The sequence below is a fragment of the Silurus aristotelis genome, assembly GCF_946808225.1.
Source record: "Silurus aristotelis genome assembly, chromosome: 23".
NCBI lineage: Eukaryota > Metazoa > Chordata > Actinopteri > Siluriformes > Siluridae > Silurus > Silurus aristotelis.
In genome coordinates, this window is record NC_139596.1 from 564,907 (window position 1) to 587,837 (window position 22,931).

The 22,931-nt window shown below is 46.6% G+C and overlaps 2 protein-coding genes across 9 annotated transcripts in view; both read right to left on the bottom strand.

Moving 5' to 3' along the window:
- Positions 1–36: 36 nt before the first annotated feature.
- On the bottom strand, positions 37–18,108 carry rusc2 (RUN and SH3 domain containing 2). 7 transcript variants are annotated; one of them, XR_014531132.1, is made up of 14 exons: positions 17,607–18,105; positions 13,229–14,845; positions 12,655–13,126; positions 8,214–8,720; positions 7,433–7,648; positions 7,118–7,252; positions 6,509–6,585; positions 6,199–6,373; positions 5,981–6,086; positions 5,818–5,864; positions 4,690–5,704; positions 4,433–4,606; positions 1,187–4,314; positions 37–1,139 (listed from the first exon to the last, which is right to left on the bottom strand). XR_014531132.1 is itself a non-coding variant. In XM_083527146.1 (13 exons), exons 2-13 carry the CDS (start codon positions 14,702–14,704, stop codon positions 4,116–4,118), a joined length of 4,599 nt encoding a protein of 1,532 aa, XP_083383272.1. In that variant the 5' UTR covers positions 14,705–14,845; positions 17,503–18,108; the 3' UTR covers positions 37–4,115. The 7 variants fall into 7 exon arrangements, 5 of the variants coding, with proteins under 5 accessions (XP_083383272.1, XP_083383271.1, XP_083383273.1 ...); XR_014531133.1 differs by having other exon boundaries at positions 37–1,151; XM_083527146.1 differs by having other exon boundaries at positions 37–4,314; positions 17,503–18,108.
- Positions 18,109–20,113: 2,005 nt separating this feature from the next.
- Positions 20,114–22,931, bottom strand: part of atp8b5a (ATPase phospholipid transporting 8B5a) — a 12,566-nt gene continuing 9,748 nt past the window's right edge. For both annotated transcript variants that reach the window (XM_083527157.1, XM_083527156.1), the window contains 4 exons: positions 22,827–22,931; positions 22,607–22,745; positions 22,335–22,465; positions 20,114–22,176 (listed from right to left, as the gene is read on the bottom strand). The exon at positions 22,827–22,931 is cut by the window's right edge and continues 117 nt beyond it. In XM_083527157.1, coding sequence (XP_083383283.1) covers positions 21,880–22,176; positions 22,335–22,465; positions 22,607–22,745; positions 22,827–22,931 — 672 coding nt within the window. In that variant the 3' untranslated portion in view covers positions 20,114–21,879. The remainder of the gene's footprint in view (positions 22,177–22,334; positions 22,466–22,606; positions 22,746–22,826) is intronic.

The window sequence follows — 22,931 nt, forward strand, 5'->3', positions numbered from 1 at the left end:
ATAAAAAGAAAAAAAAACTACAGGAGCCACATGAAGGTCGTTCACATGAGCACTTTGTTATTGATCTCCATACATGGTTGGTGAGGTCATACACATGGTACAGAAGGACGAGGGGAAAGGAGGAGCTCCGTTCCTTACATCAGGCCATTAAGGTACTTCTTCTCTAACAATCAACACCTCCACATGTTTACTGTCGTCAAAATGTTCTACACTTCCCTCATGTTCTACTGTACAGCATGTTTGGAACAGGTTTAACCCCGCGTGAGGAACAGGGACAGAGCTGAGAGAGAAAACAAGGGGAACAGAGAGAGAAAACAAGCTTCACTCACTAACCCTGATCTGATGAGCTACAAAACCACTTCCTTTCACCTCCTTCTTCAGTCTCATTCGTCTACTAAATTTCATTTGTACTTAGTTTTGTTTTATCTTATATTATTATTATTATTATCTCAGTGTGACAATATATTGCTTTCTATTTGGGCTTTAGATCTTCATCTGACTGTTCAGGTTTGGTCCTCAGGTCTCTAACAGCAGACAAACATCAGCCATGTGGAACCTCGTGAACGTGTTTGGAGGCGTGGAACTGACCAGAGTTAAGTAGTTTTGGGTTTTTTTTGACGGATGATCTAACGATGATGGCTGTTACTTCATGCAGATCTTTGGGATTGTCAGGTTTTGTGGTCTGTGTACACACTTGTCTGTGACATCTGGAGTTTGTCCAATAATAAATTAATTCTAAACTGGGAACTTATAGTAAAGTAAAGCTGTAAGAGTGTAACTTGTATACCACATGTAAATGTGGACTCAGGGATCAGCCTGCTCTGGACTAAAACCAGTCTCAGGTTCAGAACTGCTCTCAGACCTGAGGTGGAGCCACTTTTATTATTAAGGACTCAAAAATCAAAATCGCACTTAAGATAGTTTAGCAAAACAATATAGAAAATGTATTTACTTGACAGCTTTCTGAAAAGTACATTTACTATGAGTTCAAATTTCAATCCTGCTTTGGTACGACACAAGACTTTTACATCTCTTCCCTACAATACATTTACTGCCCTGAAGTCTGAAATTAGTGTCACTGTGATACAAAGGCACTAGTCTTAATCTCTCTCTCTCTCTCTCTCTCTCTCTCTCTCTCTCTCTCTCTCTCTCTCTCTCTCTCTCTGTGAGAGTGTGTCTGGGTGACAGAGAAGAGTGAAGGTGAGAAACATAATGCAAAGCGAAACTAAACTCTAGAACATTTCCTCTAATAGCGTCCTGTAGAACAGCACTATTCTGTACAGCCCATAGAAATAGACGTGTTATCACATGTTAATTACATCGAGTAACATCCGTTAATGACCATTTCAAATAACACGAGCATCGTCTTTCCAAAACTATTTACAAGTGTGACTGAATTCATGAATAAAATGCATTTTCTGTATTAGAAAATAATATAAAATGATAAAACTTTAAGAAAAAAAAATTCTAACGTGACATGGTCAACAAAAAAGTGTTGTCGTAATCTGTAAAAAACAAATCAATATCATTCAGTATTAAGATTATTCTCTTTACAAGTCAGGTTCACTTACAGACAAGTGAAGGTGGAAATAAATCAGTGTGCAATATAACGCTAAATAAACACCCCAGAGTGACGAGATGTTTCACACACACGCCGTCACGTGTCCCGTTTAAAGGTCTGCTTCTGGTTAAAATCAAAAAAAGCAACAGAAAGAGTCTGTAAGGACATGGAGTCATGGAGCATGTTATGGAGGCATGTCCTGAAATTACAATTTTATATCATAATAATGGCCTGATATGTGTAGAGTACACAATATTGTGTAATTAGAGGTGTGTAATAAAACACATTGTACAATAGAACAGATTCTCCCCTCTGAGTTCAGTAATAACTTGATGTGTGAACATGGTGTGGATTTAAAATGCTGTGTTCCTCAGATGAATGCCTCCTGTGTAACGTGCACCTAAACCATGTCTCCTACATGCTCGTGACTGGTTTCTGTTTAATCAGTCACAGACAGGTCTGATCTTATGAGGTGTAGTGATGTTAAAGTGGTGCCTTACAGCTAGAACATAAAGTACATGTTAATGATAAATAAATACATTCCCATGATGCCTCACATACAATAAACACAACCACATTTGTCTATTAGTAAGTTAGTCAATTTTCAAAATCCCGGGATGAGAGTAGACACGTGCCAATATTTCATTTATAATAAAGTGTTTAAGGACAATGACATGTTTACGAGCATTGTGACCACAAATTCTGGACTTGAGGTCTCTTATGAAACTGTAGTCCACAGAACGGTTTTACGGGATTGTCTTCCAGAAAGACGCGTCTTGTCCTGGGCTCATTATTGGGACGGACTCAGAACATCTCTGTTCCCGAAAGTTCACGTGGAATATTGCGATATATCGCGCCCCTGAATATCGGCACACGCCTCGCTAAAACGCATTAGAAATAATGACTAAAAATAAACAAACTCCTGATGTTCGTTAAGCAGCTAATGTGAACAGCAAGGCTAAAGCTAGTGCCAGTTTCCTCCTCCCCCCCCTCCAGGAGGAGGTGGTGTCAGATGAAGAAGTTTAGTTTGGCTGAATACGAGACACATTCCAGTTTAGTGTTAAACTTGAGTCAATAGTCTGACATGCAAGAAATTCCCTGACCCCGCCCTCGGTCCTGCTGTACAGCATTCTGATTGGTCAGAACAGCAGGAAGTTCACCGGTGTGTCTCAGTAGAAGTGTCTATGTTCTCCTTCATCTGTGTTCAGTAATACAGGCGGTGCAGTTACTAACATTGTAACGCTATACAGAGTCCAAAAGCTCCGCCCCTGACGTCTCATTGGCTCAACTTTAGATATACTGCTCACAGAAACATCACATATCTCCACATGACATGGGAAAAGGTTTTTAAAAACACATGGTGCTTATTTGCAGAAGCTATCATTCCTATGAGAGGCGTCACTGCAGTGAACATAAATAGCGCAGTAGTTTGGTAGTTAGCTGCTGTCGCGGAATAAAATAAACCCTTCGATGAAACACGCTGCCGTAAGTCTGAGAGACGTCACCGGAGGAGCTAAATGTAACCTAAAGAGCCGTGATCTACCAGAACAGAACAGGACCTGTATAGAGCATCGTCCCATTACCATGCGGATGAAGTAAAGCGTGTGCTAATCTGTACACTGGAGCTGCGCTGTAGGGTTTAACCAGCACCAGAGCGATAGAGTGGCGTAGTCTCAGAACATCTGTCCTGCTTTTGTTTATCCAATCATTCATCATGAGATCATCTCTTTAGCTGGAGGCATCTGACTGGACCAGAGCTACAAGCTACAGGGTTTATTCTACACTCTGAATCTTCATACGCTTTGGTAGGATTTTTTTATTTCTAATTGAACACATGAACAGAATGAATATAGATGATTGGACACATAAGTGCATGTTTACGCTCTTTATATCCAATCTGAATCTATAGTGACAGTCAGAGTGAAGCTCCTTCTCAGATGTTACATGTAGTAAGAAGGTCGTTCCCAGCTGATATTATTACAGTGTCAGTGTTCATATCGCTCTGGCCCGAGTTACAACCCCTTCATGACTGCTTCTGTCAGCTTTATGTACACCATATCAGACTCTATAGTTACACGTGTGTTTATAACCTGTAGGGAGCAACATCTCCATGAGATCAAGCTGCTTGTGTCTTTGTTGAACATACGTTAAAAAAAAAACCTGTTATAATACCATAATAAGGATCAGAGAGAGAGAGAGAGAGAGAGCGCTACATAGTTTCAGCCACAAGTCAGCAGGAATCCTAGCAATGCTAACACAGCTAACAATGAAGGGTAGCATTAGCATCTAGCGTCTACAGAGCTTGTAATTTTTGCTGTAGCTTCATGACACACGTTAATTTGGCTTTTTTTCTCTTTGTGTTTCTCTGCATGACAAAAGAATCTTACAGCAGGCAATAAATAGAACAATACCCATATGTGTTTAAGATCAGCACTAGCGTGTGTTCATCACAGCTAGGAGTTAATTCTCAAGCACACCATCGCAAACTGGGGGAAGATGCACATCCCAGACTGTCTGTGTGTGTGTGTGTGTGTGTGTGTGTGTGTGTGTGTGTTCACTGTGGCCCTCGAGGATCTTCGCTCTCCTCATCATTTAAAGTAACGTAGATGATCGGTACCAGTCCCTGGGCATCACCGAGGGCACACAACAGCCAATCAGAGTCCGCTCTGCCCAGGACCCGCATTACATCACCCTTATGGAAGCTAAGGTGACCGGTTTCCGTGGCGATGTGGTGGCACAATGCCCTCACCTCACTGAGAGAGAGTGAAAAGTCATTTTAGTACGTGTTTCATTTCTCTGTGTGTGTGTGTGTGTGTGTGTGTGTGTGTGTGTGTGTGTGTGTGTGTGTGTGTGAGATATTAAAGAGATTACCGTGCAGCTGTTGTGTGTGTGTTGGACTTGTGTGTTTGGTCCTGCTGTTGTGTTTGGCTGCGTTGTGTCTCAGCACTGTGGGTGTTTATAGCCTGAGGCTCCGCCCTCTTCCCAACGGACTGCACCACCAAATCCAACATGGACCGATCCAGACTTAGCCAACCTGAAGGCAACCTGCAAATCATCAACAAATGTTTTTTATTTTCTTCTTAAGACACACCTGATCATACCAGCGGTTCTTTTCTCCACCTGCTCACCTGCTTTTCTGGTTCTTGGATGATCTGAGTTCAGTTTTCTCGGTTTTGCTGACGTTTCCGGCTCCAAACAGTCTCCCCCAGCGTAGATTCTGCGTCGTGTGCGTTTCCACTTCTGGTTGTGTCTCATTGGTGTTTTTTAGCTCACTCAGTACAGACTCAGGTGGACTCCCCATCCAAGACGGCTTCCCTTTAATGGCTTTAGGTGGTTCTGACTGGGAAAAGGTTCCGGTGCTGCTGTTAGGATGCGAGTCGCTGCACACCACGTTTTCTGATTTTTCCTCCACCACCGGAGGAGAAGCCTCTGCACCTTCGACCACGCCCACTCTCGGGGGTGGGTTGCTTTGTCTCCGCCCCTCTGCCCCACTTCCTTTCTTGCGCTTCTCCCACTTGACAAACTTTGAACCCTCAGCAGAGTTTTCGATGTAGACCTGAGAACTCTGCATGAGCTGAAACCACCAGCCTGCCTGCTTGCTTTTTAACCTGTCTTTCTCACCATCTCTTTCTCTTTCCCTCTCCCTCCTCCTCTCCTTCTCTTCATCCTCTCCTCCTACTCCATTCATCCTGCCTACATGCAAAACCAGTCCTTCGCTCTCCGATGCACTACTCGCCCTGTCGTTCCTCTTCACACTCCGCAACTGATTTTTCGACTCCGCCCCATCCATCCGTGGCCAGGTTTCTTCACGCCTTAACACAAACTCGCCTCTGTGAAGCTCCAATCCCTTTTGATTAGACGCCGCCTCCTCCTTCAGCTGTATAGACGCTGTCTGGCCCCTCATGAGCTGCAACGTGGAGCGAGATGATTGGTCGAGGGCCTGGCGGGTGGAGCAGAGCTGCTCTTTGCGCCTCAGGTGCTCCTGACCTTTCTGCAGCTGACGAGGTTCGAACAGAAGGTCGAGGTCGAAGGGCAGGAGTGAGAGCGGCTGAAGCAGGAGCAGCAGCTCCTCAAACATCGGCTGACACGCCCCTTGAGAAAGGGGAAGGAAACCCCATGGGTGGTAGTGGGCTGCTATGATATCTGAAAACAAACACAAATAGTTTATTTACAACATTCTACAAACAGAACGTGTGTGTGTGTGTGTGTGTGTGTGTGTGTGTGTGTGTGTGTGTGTGTGTGTGATGTTCTCCTACCTTCATGTGTGTATATGTGATTAAACCAGAACTCCAGAGACTGTAAGCTGGAAAATAAAGGTGAGTTTGAGATGTTATTATGAACTTGATAATGATTTCAGTGAAAACACATGAAGAATCAGAGCTCAGGAGAGAAAAGCAGAGCGAGTTTCAGACGTCTTACTTTAACAGTCCTAAGATGAAGGCGTTGAGTCTCATGCTGTGATTGGTCAGTTCTGAGTAGTGACTGACTTTCAGGAACAGACTGTGTAACACACGTGTAGAGGGACCTGAGGGAGGGGGGAGGGGGGTGTATATGTACTTCATTAACGATTCTAATATGTTTATCTTTACACATCCACCAGCTGAAACTCTGGTGTGAACCCTGTGCCTGTTCCTCACCCAGCTGTGTGGAGGCCTCCACTACGCTCCAGGGCCGATTGCGCCGCTGACCGATGATGATGTCCAGCGTGTAGGCCCTCAGGCCGTCCTGCAGCACGTCACACACGGCAGGACACAGGTACTTCAGTATCAGGTGAGCCACGTTAGGACTCACGGAGCTGTTCCCCAGCTTCGCCTAAACATCAACACACGTTATACATCAAACATCTGTTACACACTTTACACATGTACTGTCTCAGGTTGCTCATCTGAAGAACCCAGTGTAACTGCTTTACTATTTCTAAATACTCCTACTAATCATCATCATCACCTTTACTCCTGCATCACGACTGGTGCCGAAATGAGACACGATCAGATCCACGGCTGTGTTTATGGCCTTCACCAGACCTGAGACAGAAAGACAGAGACAGAGAGAGAGAGACAGAGAGAGAGAGAGAGAGAGAGAAAGAGAGAAAGACACAGAGAGAGAGAGAGAGACACACAGAGAGAGAGACACAGAGAGAGAGAGAGAGAGACACACAGCGAGAGAGAGAAAGAGAGAGAGAGAGATTAGTACATGCTATTCAATCTTTGAGAAGGTGCAGAACTATTCATTAATATTTTTATGCCTATGAGAATGTGTATAACACACACACACACACACACACACACACACACACACTCTATAAATAATAATGTAATGTTTTGACAGAAGGTGTTGAACGTGATAAAAGATTGTGAACGTCTAGTGTTTTTTTGCACCACGTGAACGAGAGCGTAACTGTTCCTGCTCCCTGCTGTAAAGAAAAGTAGAACACGTGTAATGTGACAGTTACCTGGATCTCTTCATACACGCGGTGCTTGACTACGGGTTGTGGTGGAACATCTCAAAGAGCATGCTGAGGTATTACACTAGTAACACACACACTCTTACACACACCTCGCTTCTGATGCAGGTCGATGGAGATGGAGTCTTCAGTCGTGGCATCAGGTGAAAGGCAGAACTCCTCTGGGGGGCGCTCTGTCTGGGAGAAATAATCTGGTAGCAGGTCACTGTAACACCTCAATGACTGACCTGTACACACACACACACACACACACTTATTATACACATCGAGAACCTTCTGTGAAATATGAAATTAGTTTGTTTAGTAGTTCCCCTCCCTCCCTCCCTCTACTGGTTACTGTAAAGGTCAAAGTGCACTATGAGGAAGAACTGGTGGTGAAAAGACAGAGCTCAGATTAGCGTCAGCACCGTTCAGTCTGTTCAGCACGTGATTCGATGGAGGGAAATCGAAGACGTTTCTTCTCACTGTGCGTCTCCTGGCGCTCAAAGCAGCAGAAGCAGACAGAAAGGAGGAAGAAGAGGAGGAGGGAGAGGAAGAACAGATGTCTCTCTTCTTTTCCACACCCAGAGGGTTCTTACGCCTGTATTCCCTCCATTTCAGAGCCTGTGGGGAGAGGTGGTGTGCTACTGGATGGAAAGGAGAAAAAGTGATGAAGAAGAGTGGAATGATGGTGTCAAAGAAGGAAAATAAAAAGTGATGGATGATGTAAGGAATAAGGGAAGGATGGAATTATGACCACAAGTAAGGAAAGAGAGGGGTAAAGGAATAAAAAATAGGAGCAGAAGGAAGGGAATAAATAAAGTTATCATGATTAGAAAGGAAGAAGGAGAGGAAGGGGTAGATAAAGTAGAAGAAAGTGATGGTGATAACAGAATGAAGTTGAGAAAGGATGGAATAGAAAGGAGTAAGAAAAATATGGAGGTGATTTAATTAGGGAAAAGAAGGATGGATGGATGGATGGATGGAGTAAAAGAAGAAAGGATGGATTAATGGAATTAAGAAAAAGCAGATGAGAAGAAAAACATTTATGCAGTAAAAGATTGTGAAAATGGAGGATAAGCAGAAGAACAGATGGACAGAGTCAGTAAGCAGCAGTTAATAGAAAAAGTAGCGTGAAAGTGAAGAACGTGTGATATGTTGGACTTGTACACCTCTCCAACATATCGCTACATTACTACAGTCACGTACCGTTGTGTGATCTCTGTGCCATACACACAGGAAGTACTTTCACGTCCACTTCCTGCACCCCCTGTTCCAGCTGTGCCATGAGGCCGGAGCTGGGCAGTGTGGGTAGTGTATTTAGATTGGCTCGGTGGAAACAATGCCCCCTGGTGGCAGGCGGAGGAGTCGGGGGTAGAGGGGCGAGCTTGGTGGTCGGGGCGACCCCAGGTGGGGTATGAGAGAGCGGGGCAGGGCAAGAGATTGATCGGGGTGGTGAATAACTGCCCAGTGGAGAGGGCCGGGGGCGCTGACCATCATCATCAGAGTCTTCCTCGTCCCGCTCAGACGGGGCGGAGCCGTAATGAGCCTGCATGTGATTGATGTACTCGTCCAGCAGGGGGAGGACGGCCTTCGGCTGGGGTTTCCCGAACTGCTGCTGCAGGGTGAAGGGCTGGATGGGCAACGAGGTGGGACGCTGGTCTTTACTGTAGCGCACCACCGCAGGGGACGAGTCTGCAGAACTGGACAGTCCACCTTACACACGGAGATGTACAGAGACATGGGTTAATAATGCAGCATTTTAATCACAGAAAACATCAGAAAGAATAACATATGCTCCTATTGTTCTTTCTTTAAATCTTAGTATCACAAATCTATCATGCTGCCTTTTTGAGCTGTAACAGAGTGTGTGTGCGTTCAAACAACAACAAAACGCTGAATCAAAAAAATACCTCCACCCACCATGCAGCACTGCTGAGCCAAACCCCACCCTCCTTACTGTTCGTTTAGGTCAGTAGTGTCGTGTTGTGTGTGTGTGTGTGTGTGTGTGTGTGTGTTTAATAACCATCGTGTGTTCATTCAGAACATATGTGGAGCAGGGACAGAGGCAGGAGCAGGGGTATGAGCAGGGACAGAGGCAGGAGCAGGGGTATGAGCAGGGACAGAGGCAGGAGCAGGGGTATGAGCAGGGACAGAGGCAGGAGCATGAGCAGGGACAGAGGCAGGAGCAGGGGTATGAGCAGGGACAGAGGCAGGAGCAGGGGTATGAGCAGGGACAGAGGCAGGAGCAGGGGTATGAGCAGGGACAGAGGCAGGAGCAGGGGTATGAGCAGGGACAGAGGCAGGAGCAGGGGTATGAGCAGGGACAGAGGCAGGAGCAGGGGTATGAGCAGGGACAGAGGCAGGAGCAGGGGTATGAGCAGGGACAGAGGCAGGAGCAGGGGTATGAGCAGGGACAGAGGCAGGAGCAGGGGTATGAGCAGGGACAGAGGCAGGAGCAGGGGTATGAGCAGGGACAGAGGCAGGAGCAGGGGTATGAGCAGGGACAGAGGCAGGAGCAGGGGTATGAGCAGGGACAGAGGCAGGAGCAGGGGTATGAGCAGGGACAGAGGCAGGAGCAGGGGTATGAGCAGGGACAGAGGCAGGAGCAGGGGTATGAGCAGGGACAGAGGCAGGAGCAGGGGTATGAGCAGGGACAGAGGCAGGAGCAGGGGTATGAGCAGGGACAGAGGCAGGAGCAGGGGTATGAGCAGGGACAGAGGCAGGAGCAGGGGTATGAGCAGGGACAGAGGCAGGAGCAGGGGTATGAGCAGGGACAGAGGCAGGAGCAGGGGTATGAGCAGGGACAGAGGCAGGAGCAGGGGTATGAGCAGGGACAGAGGCAGGAGCAGGGGTATGAGCAGGGACAGAGGCAGGAGCAGGGGTATGAGCAGGGACAGAGGCAGGAGCAGGGACAGAGGCAGGAGCAGGGGTATGAGCAGGGACAGAGGCAGGAGCAGGGGTATGAGCAGGGACAGAGGCAGGAGCAGGGGTATGAGCAGGGACAGAGGCAGGAGCAGGGGTATGAGCAGGGACAGAGGCAGGAGCAGGGGTATGAGCAGGGACAGAGGCAGGAGCAGGGGTATGAGCAGGGACAGAGGCAGGAGCAGGGGTATGAGCAGGGACAGAGGCAGGAGCAGGGGTATGAGCAGGGACAGAGGCAGGAGCAGGGGTATGAGCAGGGACAGAGGCAGGAGCAGGGGTATGAGTAGGGACAGAGGCAGGAGCAGGGGTATGAGTAGGGACAGAGGCAGGAGCAGGGGTATGAGCAGGGACAGAGGCAGGAGCAGGGGTATGAGCAGGGACAGAGGCAGGAGCAGGGGTATGAGCAGTTGTGGTCAGAAACACAGACAGGTTTTAGTGTAGCAGTATGAAAACCCAGAACAGACTGAGAATAGCAGATGTAGATCGATAGAGATGGAGATCGATAGAGATGGAGATAGAGATTGATGAAGATGAAGATGGATGGAGATGGAGATGGATGTATTCTGTAGTGAAACCACATGATATTGTGACAAACCTCCCATCATACACTGATAAAAAATCCTTCACTGGAATCACTGTAACTGAAGATGTGACCTGATAGAGATTTTATTACCAATCATCTACAGGCAGAGACATTGATATAATTAATCATGATATTAGTCTCATATCACATCATCCACTCCGAATGTGAAAGTAAAAGTAAAACTGATCAAACCAGAGCCGTGTGAGCAGCGAGTCGCTCTGCAGTCCCACAGGAGAACTTCAGCTCCTTCCACTGTTTACTCCACTGTTTACTCTGCTGATCTAAACAACAGACCTCGACACACTCGCTCAGTCTCAGCCCTTCTCCGTCCTCACACCAACAACAAGTAGTGATCATCTTATTTACATCATCAATCTGCTACAGTTCCTCATGTTATTCATGATTTCACTCTTACCTTCAGTTTCACCTCAGAGCCCACAGCAGTGACACAGCAGAGACAGTTAACATACAGAGAGCCGCCTCAGAGGTAGTATAACTCTCTCTCACACACACACACACACACACACACACACACACACACACACCTGCATATGCCGTGTCACTGTGTCCGTACAGCACAGAGAGACAGGAATCAGCAGGAAATTCCGGAAACCTTTCACCAGCTTGTTTCTGAAAGAGTGTGTGTGTGTGTGTGTGTGTGTGTGTGTGTGTGTGTGTGTGTGTGTGTGTGTGTGTGTTCTTCGACTGGGACACTCTGTGTCTGTGTGCATGTTTGCAATTTGCAGTTGCGCAATCTGTTTGCTGCACATGGTGTCAGATGTCAGTGTTTTATCTTCTCTTTCTAACACGCACAGCAGGAAGTAGCGCCCACAGGGGGCAGTAATGTGCACTGTTACACATTCTAAAGCACATCTGCCGTCTTTAAAAGTCTCAGTGCATTTTATTTTATTATAAATTGATTTTATTCTATTTAATGTCACACTAAAGTGGATTTTGTCAAACGTGTAAATTTTTATACAATGTGAATTATGTAGTAAACTGTAAAGTATGTAAATTTTATATATATATATATATACACAGTGGAACCTCAGCGCTCACGACCTCGCATGCTCGCGACTTTCATTCCGACCGGCGACTCTCATTCAGATCGGCTCGTGAGCAACTGCGAGCTGCTCAAAACGCTAGTTTTAACATTTCTAATCGAGGTTTATCTCATTAAAATAGTCTAATAATTAAGTTTTATAGAGTAAAATAGTGTTATTTACTCATTTAAATCGATTTCGTATAGTGTTCTTTGGGTTTTTACTGGGTTGGAAGGGGCGTATCAAAAGGCAGCGAAAATTCGGAACTCGTGACCGGTCTTGGTCCCTAACCCTTGTGAGCTCTGAGGTTCCACTGATATATATATATATACAGTGGTACCTTGACCTTGACGAGTGAATTAATGTACGAGTTTTCCGAGGTACGAGTCGTCACTCGGTCGATTTTTTGCTTTGTTACATGAGCAAAAAAATTGAGGAAGATTCAAAATTTTTCTTTTGTTTTTTTGACTTTTCATTTCCACTGCAAGTTGTATTCTATATATATCTATATTTGTGACAAATAAAATAATTAGACCCTTGAATCCATGGCGCTAGCGTTAGCTCCTGGTTAGCGGCTAAAATTAGCGCTACTGATCTTTTTTAGCGTTTGCATGTACGCGCAAAACAATCCTTATTTCCTGTACGGCGCAAGTAGCCACAGTGACACTGCGCTAACTCCAGTTTCTTTTTATACCCCTGACATTGTTGTGCATGTCTGTATGTTTAAAAAGAAAAATACGCTTAAATTGTGAGGTGTGTGGTCCGCCACTTAATACGTTCCTGAGGAAACTCAGATTGTAACTATGTTCCACACGTAAAAAGTACACACAAGCCTGAATACGTGTACCGCTACACCCCTTTTATTTACACACACACACACACACACACACACACACACACACACACACACACACACATAAACCTCAGAATTTTCTGCTTTCTCTGATCAACAAGGCCCCACCTCCATCAACTAGACTCTCCCCACCATACACTTCAATACACCACATCACTGAAACATGCATCTGGCTCCACCCTTCATATACGTGGAAGCAAACATCTGACGATATATAAGATATGAACATGAAACCGATCTTCCTACCTTCTGCTGTGGTCCGTGTCTCCCTCCCAGCTCCCCCCGGCGAGGCTTTGAGTGGTGTGCTCCAGTGGGGGGAACTTATCAGCGAGGATAGATCCTCAATAATCGGAGAGAACTCTCCAGACGAGTGCGAGTGAAAAGAAGAGGCTTCAGCACTACTTTTCTGAGAAGGAGATCCGCCGTTCTTCCTTTTATTCTTTGCGATCTCGGCGAAAGAAGTGACACGTGTTGGCGGGCCTGGGCAAGGAGTGGTGCCCTCACTGAGACGCACAGGGCAGCTCAGCATCCGCTCCAGAGAGCCCAGACAAGGCTGTGGGGGCTTGTCCAGGTTTCGGTCGTAGCTACGGGAACGAAGGCGGGGCCCAATCGAAGCGCCGCCCACAGGTGGTGAGATGTTAACATACACTTGTCCCTCAATCACATTTGAATGTGTGGATTCAGAGTTGCTGGTTGATGTCTCCGTCTTCTCACATGGCTAACAGAAAGAAAAGGTTTCTGTTTATCACAAATAAATGTCAAATTAATAATAAACACAATAATTAATATATACTGCATTAATCTGTACTGAGACTTTTACCTTCTGTGTATTGACCTGTGCTTCTGGTCCCTGCTCTTCCTCCTCCTCTTGCTCTTTAATGTGCCTAAACAGGAAGTACTCTGTGGGCTGGGTGGGACTTCCTTTGCTGTGTTCATCAGAGCAGCTTGTGACTGACGATCCTGCAGGACTTGGGGAGGAATGTGAAGAAACATCACAGGTTACCAGCTTGTAGTAGTTCTGGGTGGCAACGACCAGTCGTGCCTGACTCTGCATGCAGGAAGTGAGGTCATTGACCGAGGTCTCAGAGGGTAACAGACCTTCATGGTTGTGATAAGAATTGCAGTTAGCGTCGAGCTCCACCGTGCCACCTTGTGGCTGAGAAGAGCACAAGCAGGAAGAGGAAGACGGACGGTCAGTAGTTGCCTGTGGAGCTTCCGTTGGAGATCTGTGCAAATCCAAGTAAAAAGCTCCACCTCCACTGCTATATTCAGCCCCGCCCATGCAGACGGGCTCAGACGCAGAAGAAGTGCAGGAGTGATCGGCAGAGCTGTTCAGGTTGATAGGCTTGTCGGGGACGATGTTGTTCGTCTTGTTGTAGATGGTACTGAAGTTAACCAGAACGCCGTCAGAGCTGTTGCAGGACGAATCGCTGCAGTAACCGTGTGCAAATTCTGTGAACGATTCGGGATACGTCCGGGAGCATCCGCAACATTCCGAGCCACCCGGGCCGCCTCGCATGGACTGATCATCGTCATCATCGTCCCACTCCTGCTCTCCGCAGTCCATCGACAGGGTGGACCCGCTGCTGCCGTGACGATGCTGAACATCCAGCCCCAAAAGATCCAGACCCTCGAGACGGGAGGAAAAATGGCGCACAGGAGCCCCCTTTTGTTCGAAACTCCAGGGTCTCTCTAAAGATTCATGCAGGTGAAACGGTCCAGAGTCATAGCCCAGCTCATGCAGGTGGAACGGCTCCAAGTCCACACTGTCTAAAGCTGAATTCGAGTTTCCATGCAAGTGAAAAGAAGAATCCTCCATGTACCCATTTAGATTGTTTCCATCGTCATCATCATCATCGTGGTAATCGTCCTCTCCGTCATTCAGCAGGAAGGGATTGTGTCTCAGTGAGCTCGGCCTGTTCTGCACCTTCTTCGACAGGACTTTAGGAAGGGCATCTTCAGAATTGCTGGACGTGAAAGAGGAAGTGTCGCTCGCCATGCTTCCTCCTCTCACTCCTTTTTCTTCACCTCCTCCTATCCCTTCATCTTCAAAAGCATCGCTCGAGCTGGAGGTCTGGATCAGGCTGCTGTACACTAGCGCCTCTCGCTGGAGGACGTCTCTCTCGGGAAGCGAGGTGGTGCGGATCAGGCCCAGGTTTTCTGGGCAGCTGAACGGGTTGTTGCTTTTCCTCAGTGGATTCCCGTAGCGTCCATGAGAACCAGAAACCTGGCAGTGCACAAGAGGGATGTGATGAACTATCAGCGTCTCTCCGGACAGCTTCGGAGGACTGTCCATGGTCTCTGCGAAACGAGATGGGGGCAGAGATCGAGGTCTGGGAGAAGTTTAATTCACACGCCCAATTCCGAGTCGAGGTCTTTGGGAGTGAGGAGTGTGGTAGAAGAAGCTGAAGAGGTCATCTCGGCAGAATGAAAACATCTAGAAGGAAACAGACACACAAGGTTCATTGTTTTCCATTTGATTTTCTAAATCATTATTAATCAATTTATAGTTTAATATCACAAAGTGTGTAGAAGATCACAAAAACCTGCAAATGTCACAATGAACTCAGAGTCAGGAGGATGGTATGAGATGAAGCCAAACCCCTGGAACAGCTACAAATACAGTTCTGGAGACTGAGGAACATTAAGCAATTGTTGAATTGTGGAGCTTCATCATGACTGAGCAAAATGGGAAGACCTCTGATGACCTACAGCTTCCTGTGAACATGAAGTTCACTCTGAAGAGCCTGATTTTTTTACCCTGCTGTGAACGGATCCATCTCCACATCTCCTTCTTGCCAAAACCTACACCATTGATCATCAGTGGACTGTCACTGTATCATTCAGTGGAGAAAAAGTTCATCTGGTAGGATTGAGGTACGATCTCACTGTGAGATTCTCACTGACTGTGGGGGAGAGTAATCATCCTACAATACAGCAGAGATCACATGGAGATCAACCGCTCTGATGTTGGTGCTCTGAGCAGGACGTGTGCTGTGCTGTGGTGAAGCTCTACTGTCTCAGGACTCTCACTTTGTGCTAATGCATCAGCTGAAGACAGCCGTCTCTCTCCCTCCCTCCCTCTCCCTCTCCCCCCTCCCTCCCCCTCCCTCCCCCTCCCTCTCACACGCCTCTTTATCTCTCTCTTTATCTCTATCTCTCTCTCTCTCTCTCACACGGATCTTTATCTCTCACACTCAGCAACACACACCCTCACCCCTGCCGACACACACACACACACACACACACACACACACACACACACACACACACACACACACACACACACACAGACACACACAGATCTGTCTATTATGTTGACCTGAATCTCTAATTGTGGAGAATATGCATGTTAAAACAATCAGCAAATAATCTCTGGTCTCTCTCTGAAAAACCCTGTGCCCTTTTCATATCCATCATACAGTCCTAATCATCAGGTACTCGTCTGTGACTGTCCATCACACTGACACTGGAGACTCCTTCCCTTCCCTAGGTGTTAGATCATCACACCATATCACCACTTTATCTGTTTATTATCAACACAGCGTCTGCTGTAAAGGGGCCAGGGAGCGAGCTGTCGCTATAGAAACCATAAGGTATTAATAACCCGTGAGAGCGTTAGTGTAAAACCTGCACCACCTTCAGAGCTGTTTGAACATCTAATCACTAATGACCAATCACAGTGCAGGATTCAGTAGTGCTGCAGTGTTCAGTTCTCAGAGCTACTGATACATCACCAGAGAAACTGACACGAGTGTGTGTGTGTGTGTGTGTGTGTGTGTGTGTGTGTGTGTGTGTAAGTACAGTATAATATGATTACCAGCTTTTACAGACCGGAAATGATGGATCCCCCCCCCCCCCCGGTCACTCAGGCAGTGTTTGACATGAACATTACTACTGACTGGAGTGTGTCTGCTGTCACTAGTGAATGTTACATAACACACAATCCCAAATCCCAAAATGTCTCCCAGTGTGTGTGCTGGATTTGTGCAGAGGCCGCGTCCCAATCCGCACTCTGGCGCTAAATAGTGCGCCACACAGGGCGGCTTTCTAACACGATTTATATATTTAAATACCATGTTCAAACAACAAAAACAATGACGTGTCATTTGGGACAGAGCCATACAGGGAGAGTCTTTACACCGAGTGCACCGGAAGGCTGTGCGGGTTTAGTAGTGCTCCAGGGTAGGGAGGACAGGGGGATTTGAAGCGCGGCCCATGGAATATTCCGGGAAAGTGAGCTAACAGACTCCATAATGTCCCGGTCATCACACATAGATCTTTATTTACAACAGACGAGGAACATCCTGCACACTGAACCAGCGCGATGCGTCAGAGAAGATTCAGTACATAAACAATACACATGTACAGGCCCTGAGAGAGAGAGAGAGAGAGAGAGAGAGAGAGAGAGAGAGAGAGAGAGAGAGAGAGAGAGAGCCGTTATACAGCGCATATAACGGCTCTCTGTAGATCTGACAGCAGACTCAGAGAGAGAGAGAGAGAGAGAGAGAGAGAGAGAGAGAGAGCCGTTATACAGCGCATATAACGGCTCTCTGTAGATCTGACAGCAGACTCAGAGAGAGAGAGAGAGAGAGAGAGAGAGAGAGAGAGAGAGAGAGAGAGAGCCGTTATACAGCGCATATAACGGCTCTCTGTAGATCTGACAGCAGACTCAGAGAGAGAGAGAGAGAGAGAGAGAGAGAGAGAGAGAGAGAGAGAGCCGTTATACAGCGCATATAACGGCTCTCTGTAGATCTGACAGCAGACTCAGAGAGAGAGAGAGAGAGAGAGAGAGAGAGAGAGAGAGAGAGAGCCGTTATACAGCGCATATAACGGCTCTCTGTAGATCTGACAGCAGACTCAGAGAGAGAGAGAGAGAGAGAGAGAGAGAGCAGGACCACCATCTTTCACTGAAATCATCACATCAAAATTGCCACAGTCATATGTGATACAGTGTACAGATGTTGATGTGAAACACAGCTGGAAGTGCAGTGATGGAGTGCGCCTGCATATTCTCTCTCCCTGTCTCTCCTACACGCACGCGCCTATTGTTTGTCCACACCGTACTACCCTGAAGGTCATAGAGATACTCACAGCGACTGGGGTCTAATCCCGAATCATCTCTCCGTGTCAGGGCCAGTCCCGACCCACAGGGCCGGAGCGTGTGTGTGTGTGTGTGTGTGTGTGTGTTTCCCCACCCCGCGGTGTTCAGGGTCCTTGCCGGACTGTGAGCTCCGGACGCTGCGTCATCCTCCTCCTCCTCTTCATCACCGCCGCCATGAACGCGTCCTAAACTCCGTATTAACTCCGCACAGGCGTGTGGTGGATCAGGAATCGTGGTTCTGGGTAAAGATGTGAAGCTGAACTGATCCTGTACTACACACTCACACAAAGCGCCTGGGTCTGTGCGTGTTATTGTATCGATGCAGCCGTTTATTGCGCTGGAGCAACCGGGCCATAATTCTCCCCTGTCTCACTGAGTCGACTCTTTACAATGACTCGTTTAGATGAATCGAATCTGCAAGATGTGGAAGCTAAAGCCGAATTTACACTCTTGGATTTTATACTAACTGTATCTGCTGTAGTTGCATAGTAATATAATTAACTGGTCCTGAGGTGGTTCTCTTCTCGATTTGAAAAAGATGGATGCACAGAGCAGGTGCACTTGGGGATTCCGAGTTGAATCTTTTTCTTCTTCTTTCGGCTGCTACCATTAGGGGGCGCCACAACGAATCATCCGTATCCATACTACTCTGTCTTCTACATCTGCCTCTTTCAAACCAACTACCTGCATGTCTTCCCTCACCACATCCATAAACCTCCTCCTTATTCTTCCTCTTTTCCTCCTTTCTGGTGTCTCCATCCTCAGCATTCTCCTACTGATATACCCCATGTCCCTCCTCTGCACATGTCCAAACCATCTCAATCTCACCTCCCTCAACTTGTCTCCAAAACGTCCTACGTGCGCTGTCCCTCTAATAAACTCATTTCTAATCCTGTCCCTCATCGTCACTCCCAACGAACATCTTAACATCTTCAGCTCTGCTACCTCCAGCTCCACCTCCTGTCTTTTACTCAATGCCACTGTCTCTAATCCATCCAACATCTCAGGTCTCACCACAGTCCTATAAACTTTCCCTTTCACTCTCACAGATACTCTTCTATCACAAATCACTCCTGCTATCACTCTCCTCCACCCACTTCACCCTGCCTGCACTCTTTTCTTCACTTCTCTAACACACTCTCCATTACTTTGCACTGTTGACCCCAGGTACCTGAACTCCTCCACCTTCTCCACCTCTTCTCCCTGCAACCGCACCCCTCCACTGCCCTCCCTCTCATTCACACACATGTACTCTGTCTTACGCCTACTGACTTTCATTCCCCTTCTCTCCAGCGTGTACCTCCACCTCTCCAGGCTCTTCTTCAGCTGCTCCCTACTTTCACCACAAATCACAAATCATCCACAAACATCATAGTCCAGGGAGACTCCTGTCTGACCTCGTCCTTCAACCTGTACATCACCACTGCAAACAGGAAAGGGCTCAGAGCCAATCCTTGATGCAGTCCAACCTCCACCTTGAACCAGTCTGTGGTTCCTACTGCACACTTCACTGCTGTCACACTGTCCTCATACATGTCCTGCACCACCCTCACATACTTCTCTGACACACCAGACTTCCTCATACAATACCACAACTCCTCTCTCCTCCCTGTCGTACGCTTTCTCTAAATCCACAAACACACAATGCAACTCCTTCTGACCTTCTCTATACTTCTCTATCAACATTCTTAAAGCAAATAATAATCTGTGGTGCTCTTCCTCGGCATGAAATCATAAATTTGCTCACAGATGGTCACCTCTTCTCTCAGCCACTTCCACTTTCCCATAATTTCAGTTTCCACCATCTTTAGTCCTCACTGTCCACCTCTTTTTTTTCCGCTCCAAAACCATCCTCCAGACCACCATCCGATGTTGCCAACACCTTACAGTCTCCAATCTCCTTCAGGTTGCATCTCCTACATAGAATATAGACCAGAATCTTTCCTTCTCCTCCATCTCACAACCCACTTGTGAAACATAAGCACTGATCACATTTAACATCACGCCTTCAACTTCCAGCTTCACGATCATCACCCTATCAGAAACTCTCTTCACCTCCACTACACTCTTACTGTACTCTTCCTTCAGAATCACCCCTACACCATTTCTCTTTCCATCCACACCATGATAGAACAGTTTAAACACCTCCAATGTTCCTGCTCTTACTCCCTTTCCACTTGGTCTCCTGAACACACATCTCTACCTTTCTCCTCTCCATCATATCAGCTACCTCTCTCCCTTTACCCGTCATAGTACCAACGTTTAAAGTACCAACCCGAACCTCCACTTCTCCTCCACTCTCCTATGTCTTTTTCCTGTCCTTCTCCTCCTTCAGACAACAGTAGCCCAGTTTACACCGGTACCCTGTTGTTAATGATACGTGTGGTGGTTGTTGGTAACCCGGGCCTCGACCGATCTGCTATGAAATTCTTATTCCTGATCCACATATTTGATGTGGCACATGTTTTATACTGGATGTCCTTCATAACACAAACCTCCACATTTATCTGGGTTGAGACACTGAGAGTCTCCTGACCTGTGTAACACTAATGACATTTGTTTTGGAATTATATGTATACAGAAAAACACCAGACTCACATCCCCTGGATATAAAAAGTTTTTATTAATACAAAATTGTGTAGTAGAAAATATAAACATAAAAACGTTGTTTATTAAGTCATTGCATGTTTTGATTCCCAGGTAATTTCAGCTCTTTAAAAACAAGAGGGAAAGAATACACGGCACGGCCGGCTCGACCTGAACACACTGCGAGCATGATCCAGTCAGGAGGTGAGTCTGTACACAGGCATTCAGCTTGTTTTCTTTTGTTTTCCACCAACACACATTGTGTAAAATCTCACAGACACTTTATATTATTCTTATAATTAAAACATACAACATTACAGTAACATGGTATAAACTTTATACTATAAACTTTAATAAAACAGTCACAATCCCACAAACTGTGTTCATCATTACATCACAACATGCTTCATGATCACTGACCAGTACATGTCTTTATTACTAGTTACCCAGAAGTCTGTGTGGTATCTCTAGTGCATTTAGCTACACAGCTCTCACAGCTGATTTACTGGTGAACGTAAGCATCTGCTCCCAGGACCAAACATTTACCTCAGATTATTCTGGTGTTCTGCTCACTCGTGTGCGTCTCTCTAGATAAATTCAACAATCACCAAACTGGTCACATGACTACACTGGATTAGTAATTGGCCACAGCTAATTAATGCTGCTAATGGGATACAATCAAACTTGAACTCAGAGACACCAGACAACTGGGAAACATCTGGATGAGTCCAATTCCACAGGCTTCTGAATTATAGTGAAAGTGGCTTCAGTCTGAACACAGAGGTAAACCGACCAAACTAAAACCTCTGTAAGATCAGCACTGGAATTAAATCAGGAATGGAAATGGTACAGATCTGTAACCTTAATAATAACACACAGCTTCTGGGGCTTTGGTGTGTTTCTATTACACATTTTAGTGGTGACACACACACACACACACACACACACACACACACACACACACACACACACACACACACACAAATACATTCACAAGGCACTTCCTGGTAACTTTTCACGAATGTTTAAACACAGTGTAGGTTTACACAGACGTATTCTTCTATATACACATTATTGCATGTAGGCGATAAAGTGATATATGGAATGTAAAACACTACATACATGTAACAGAACTTCTTATTTACATCATTACATTACATCAACAATTAGGTAACGTGATTCTCTTTAGTGTGTGTGTGTGTGTGTGTGTGTGTGTGTGTGTGTGTGTGTGTGTGTGGTGGGGAATCAGAGTACAACTACAGAAGCATGTAAACACTACACTAAAAACCCTGTTCTTGTCTGCCACATGCTGTAACAGTAAAACTTAGTGGTGCCTCTAGAAGCCTCGAGACTCGAGATCCTGAACCAGATTTGAGATTTTACTCCTGATTGGGGTTTTGGAACTGCTTTTCTTTTTGCACCTGAATTTGGTAGAACGTTTGCTCCTCACTCGTTTCTCAGACCAGGAGATTATGGAATGCATTATTTGTTTTAAAATCATGGCTCTGATTGTAGTTTTGGAACCTGTACCAGGTCTGGACTCTAGAACTGCTCCTAGTTTTGTTCCTCAGACTCATTTGCACTATTAAACCCTGAACCCCTGTCCCTAAACACAAGGATTCTGCACTTTCAGATCGAATGTCCTGAAGTCTTAAAGCTCCTGATAAGGTGGAGGAATAGAGGCTCGTTAGAGGTGTAGGATCTCCACCACCATTTCTAATTTACAACAAGCACCAGATATTGGTTTTAATACCCGCACCAAGCCGTGACAAAGCTCCATTCTAAAATGCAGAGTCGTGTACAATACGGTAGTTTTGGAGCTGCGTGGGTTCCACCTCCTGTTTAGGGTTCTGCTGTTTCCCGGTCGGGCTGAACCGGGCTGTGCGGCCTGTGGGAGGGAAACCCGTGGATCGGGGCGGCGCCTGGCGACGTAGGAACCACTTGGAGGTGACGAGGTCACCATAGCCCTGAGTGTGCGAGAAGGCGTAGCCCGAGCGACGAGTGCTAGAGCGGCGGATCCTGGTGCGACGGCGAGGAGGAGGAAGCTGAGACTTCATCTGGTGCACCATCAACCTCACCTGCACAATGACAAAGGGTATTATTAGTAGCAGCAGTGCTGGGTGCCAGTACCTTCCAGATATGTGTGTGGTTTGTTGTTGATGTGGGATACGTCTCTGAAATGCCCCTACACTGTGTGTGTGTGTGTGTGTGTGTGTGTGTGTGTGTGTGTATATACCTTGTGGTTGATAGTGGGACTGGTTTGATTATAGATGAAGCGGTGTAGGAGCACAGGAAGCACACACAATACCACCGTCAGGACAATCGCCAACCAAACATTGAGCCGATCCAGAGTGTTGCGTGCCGTACCTACCACACACACACACACACACACACACACACACACACACGCATTATCACATATAGCATCTGAGCGAGAGTAAAAACATGGCACACACTTGGAATAGTGTGAAGAGATGGTGTATAGTTGTAGCTGTTGTCTGGACTCACCTATGAAGGTGAAGGAACTGGGCTGGACTCGGTGCAGTCCGTCACTCTGCATAGCGAAGGTGACGAGGAAAAACATCCCCAAACTGCCCCAAACAAACAGGTGGTTCACCGCCGTCCAGTAGGACAGGTCCAGACCCAACTACAGAGACAGGACAAGCAGAGACGAGGGTTTGGGCTCAAGTACTACAGCCATAGTGGAGGAAACATCAGTGTTACACACCTGAACACACACGGTGATGATGAGACACGTCTGTGTGATCAGCGCAAACGACTGGTAGTCAGCGGTGTCGTACAGAGCGAAGTAGGGCACAAAGAACAGCACCAG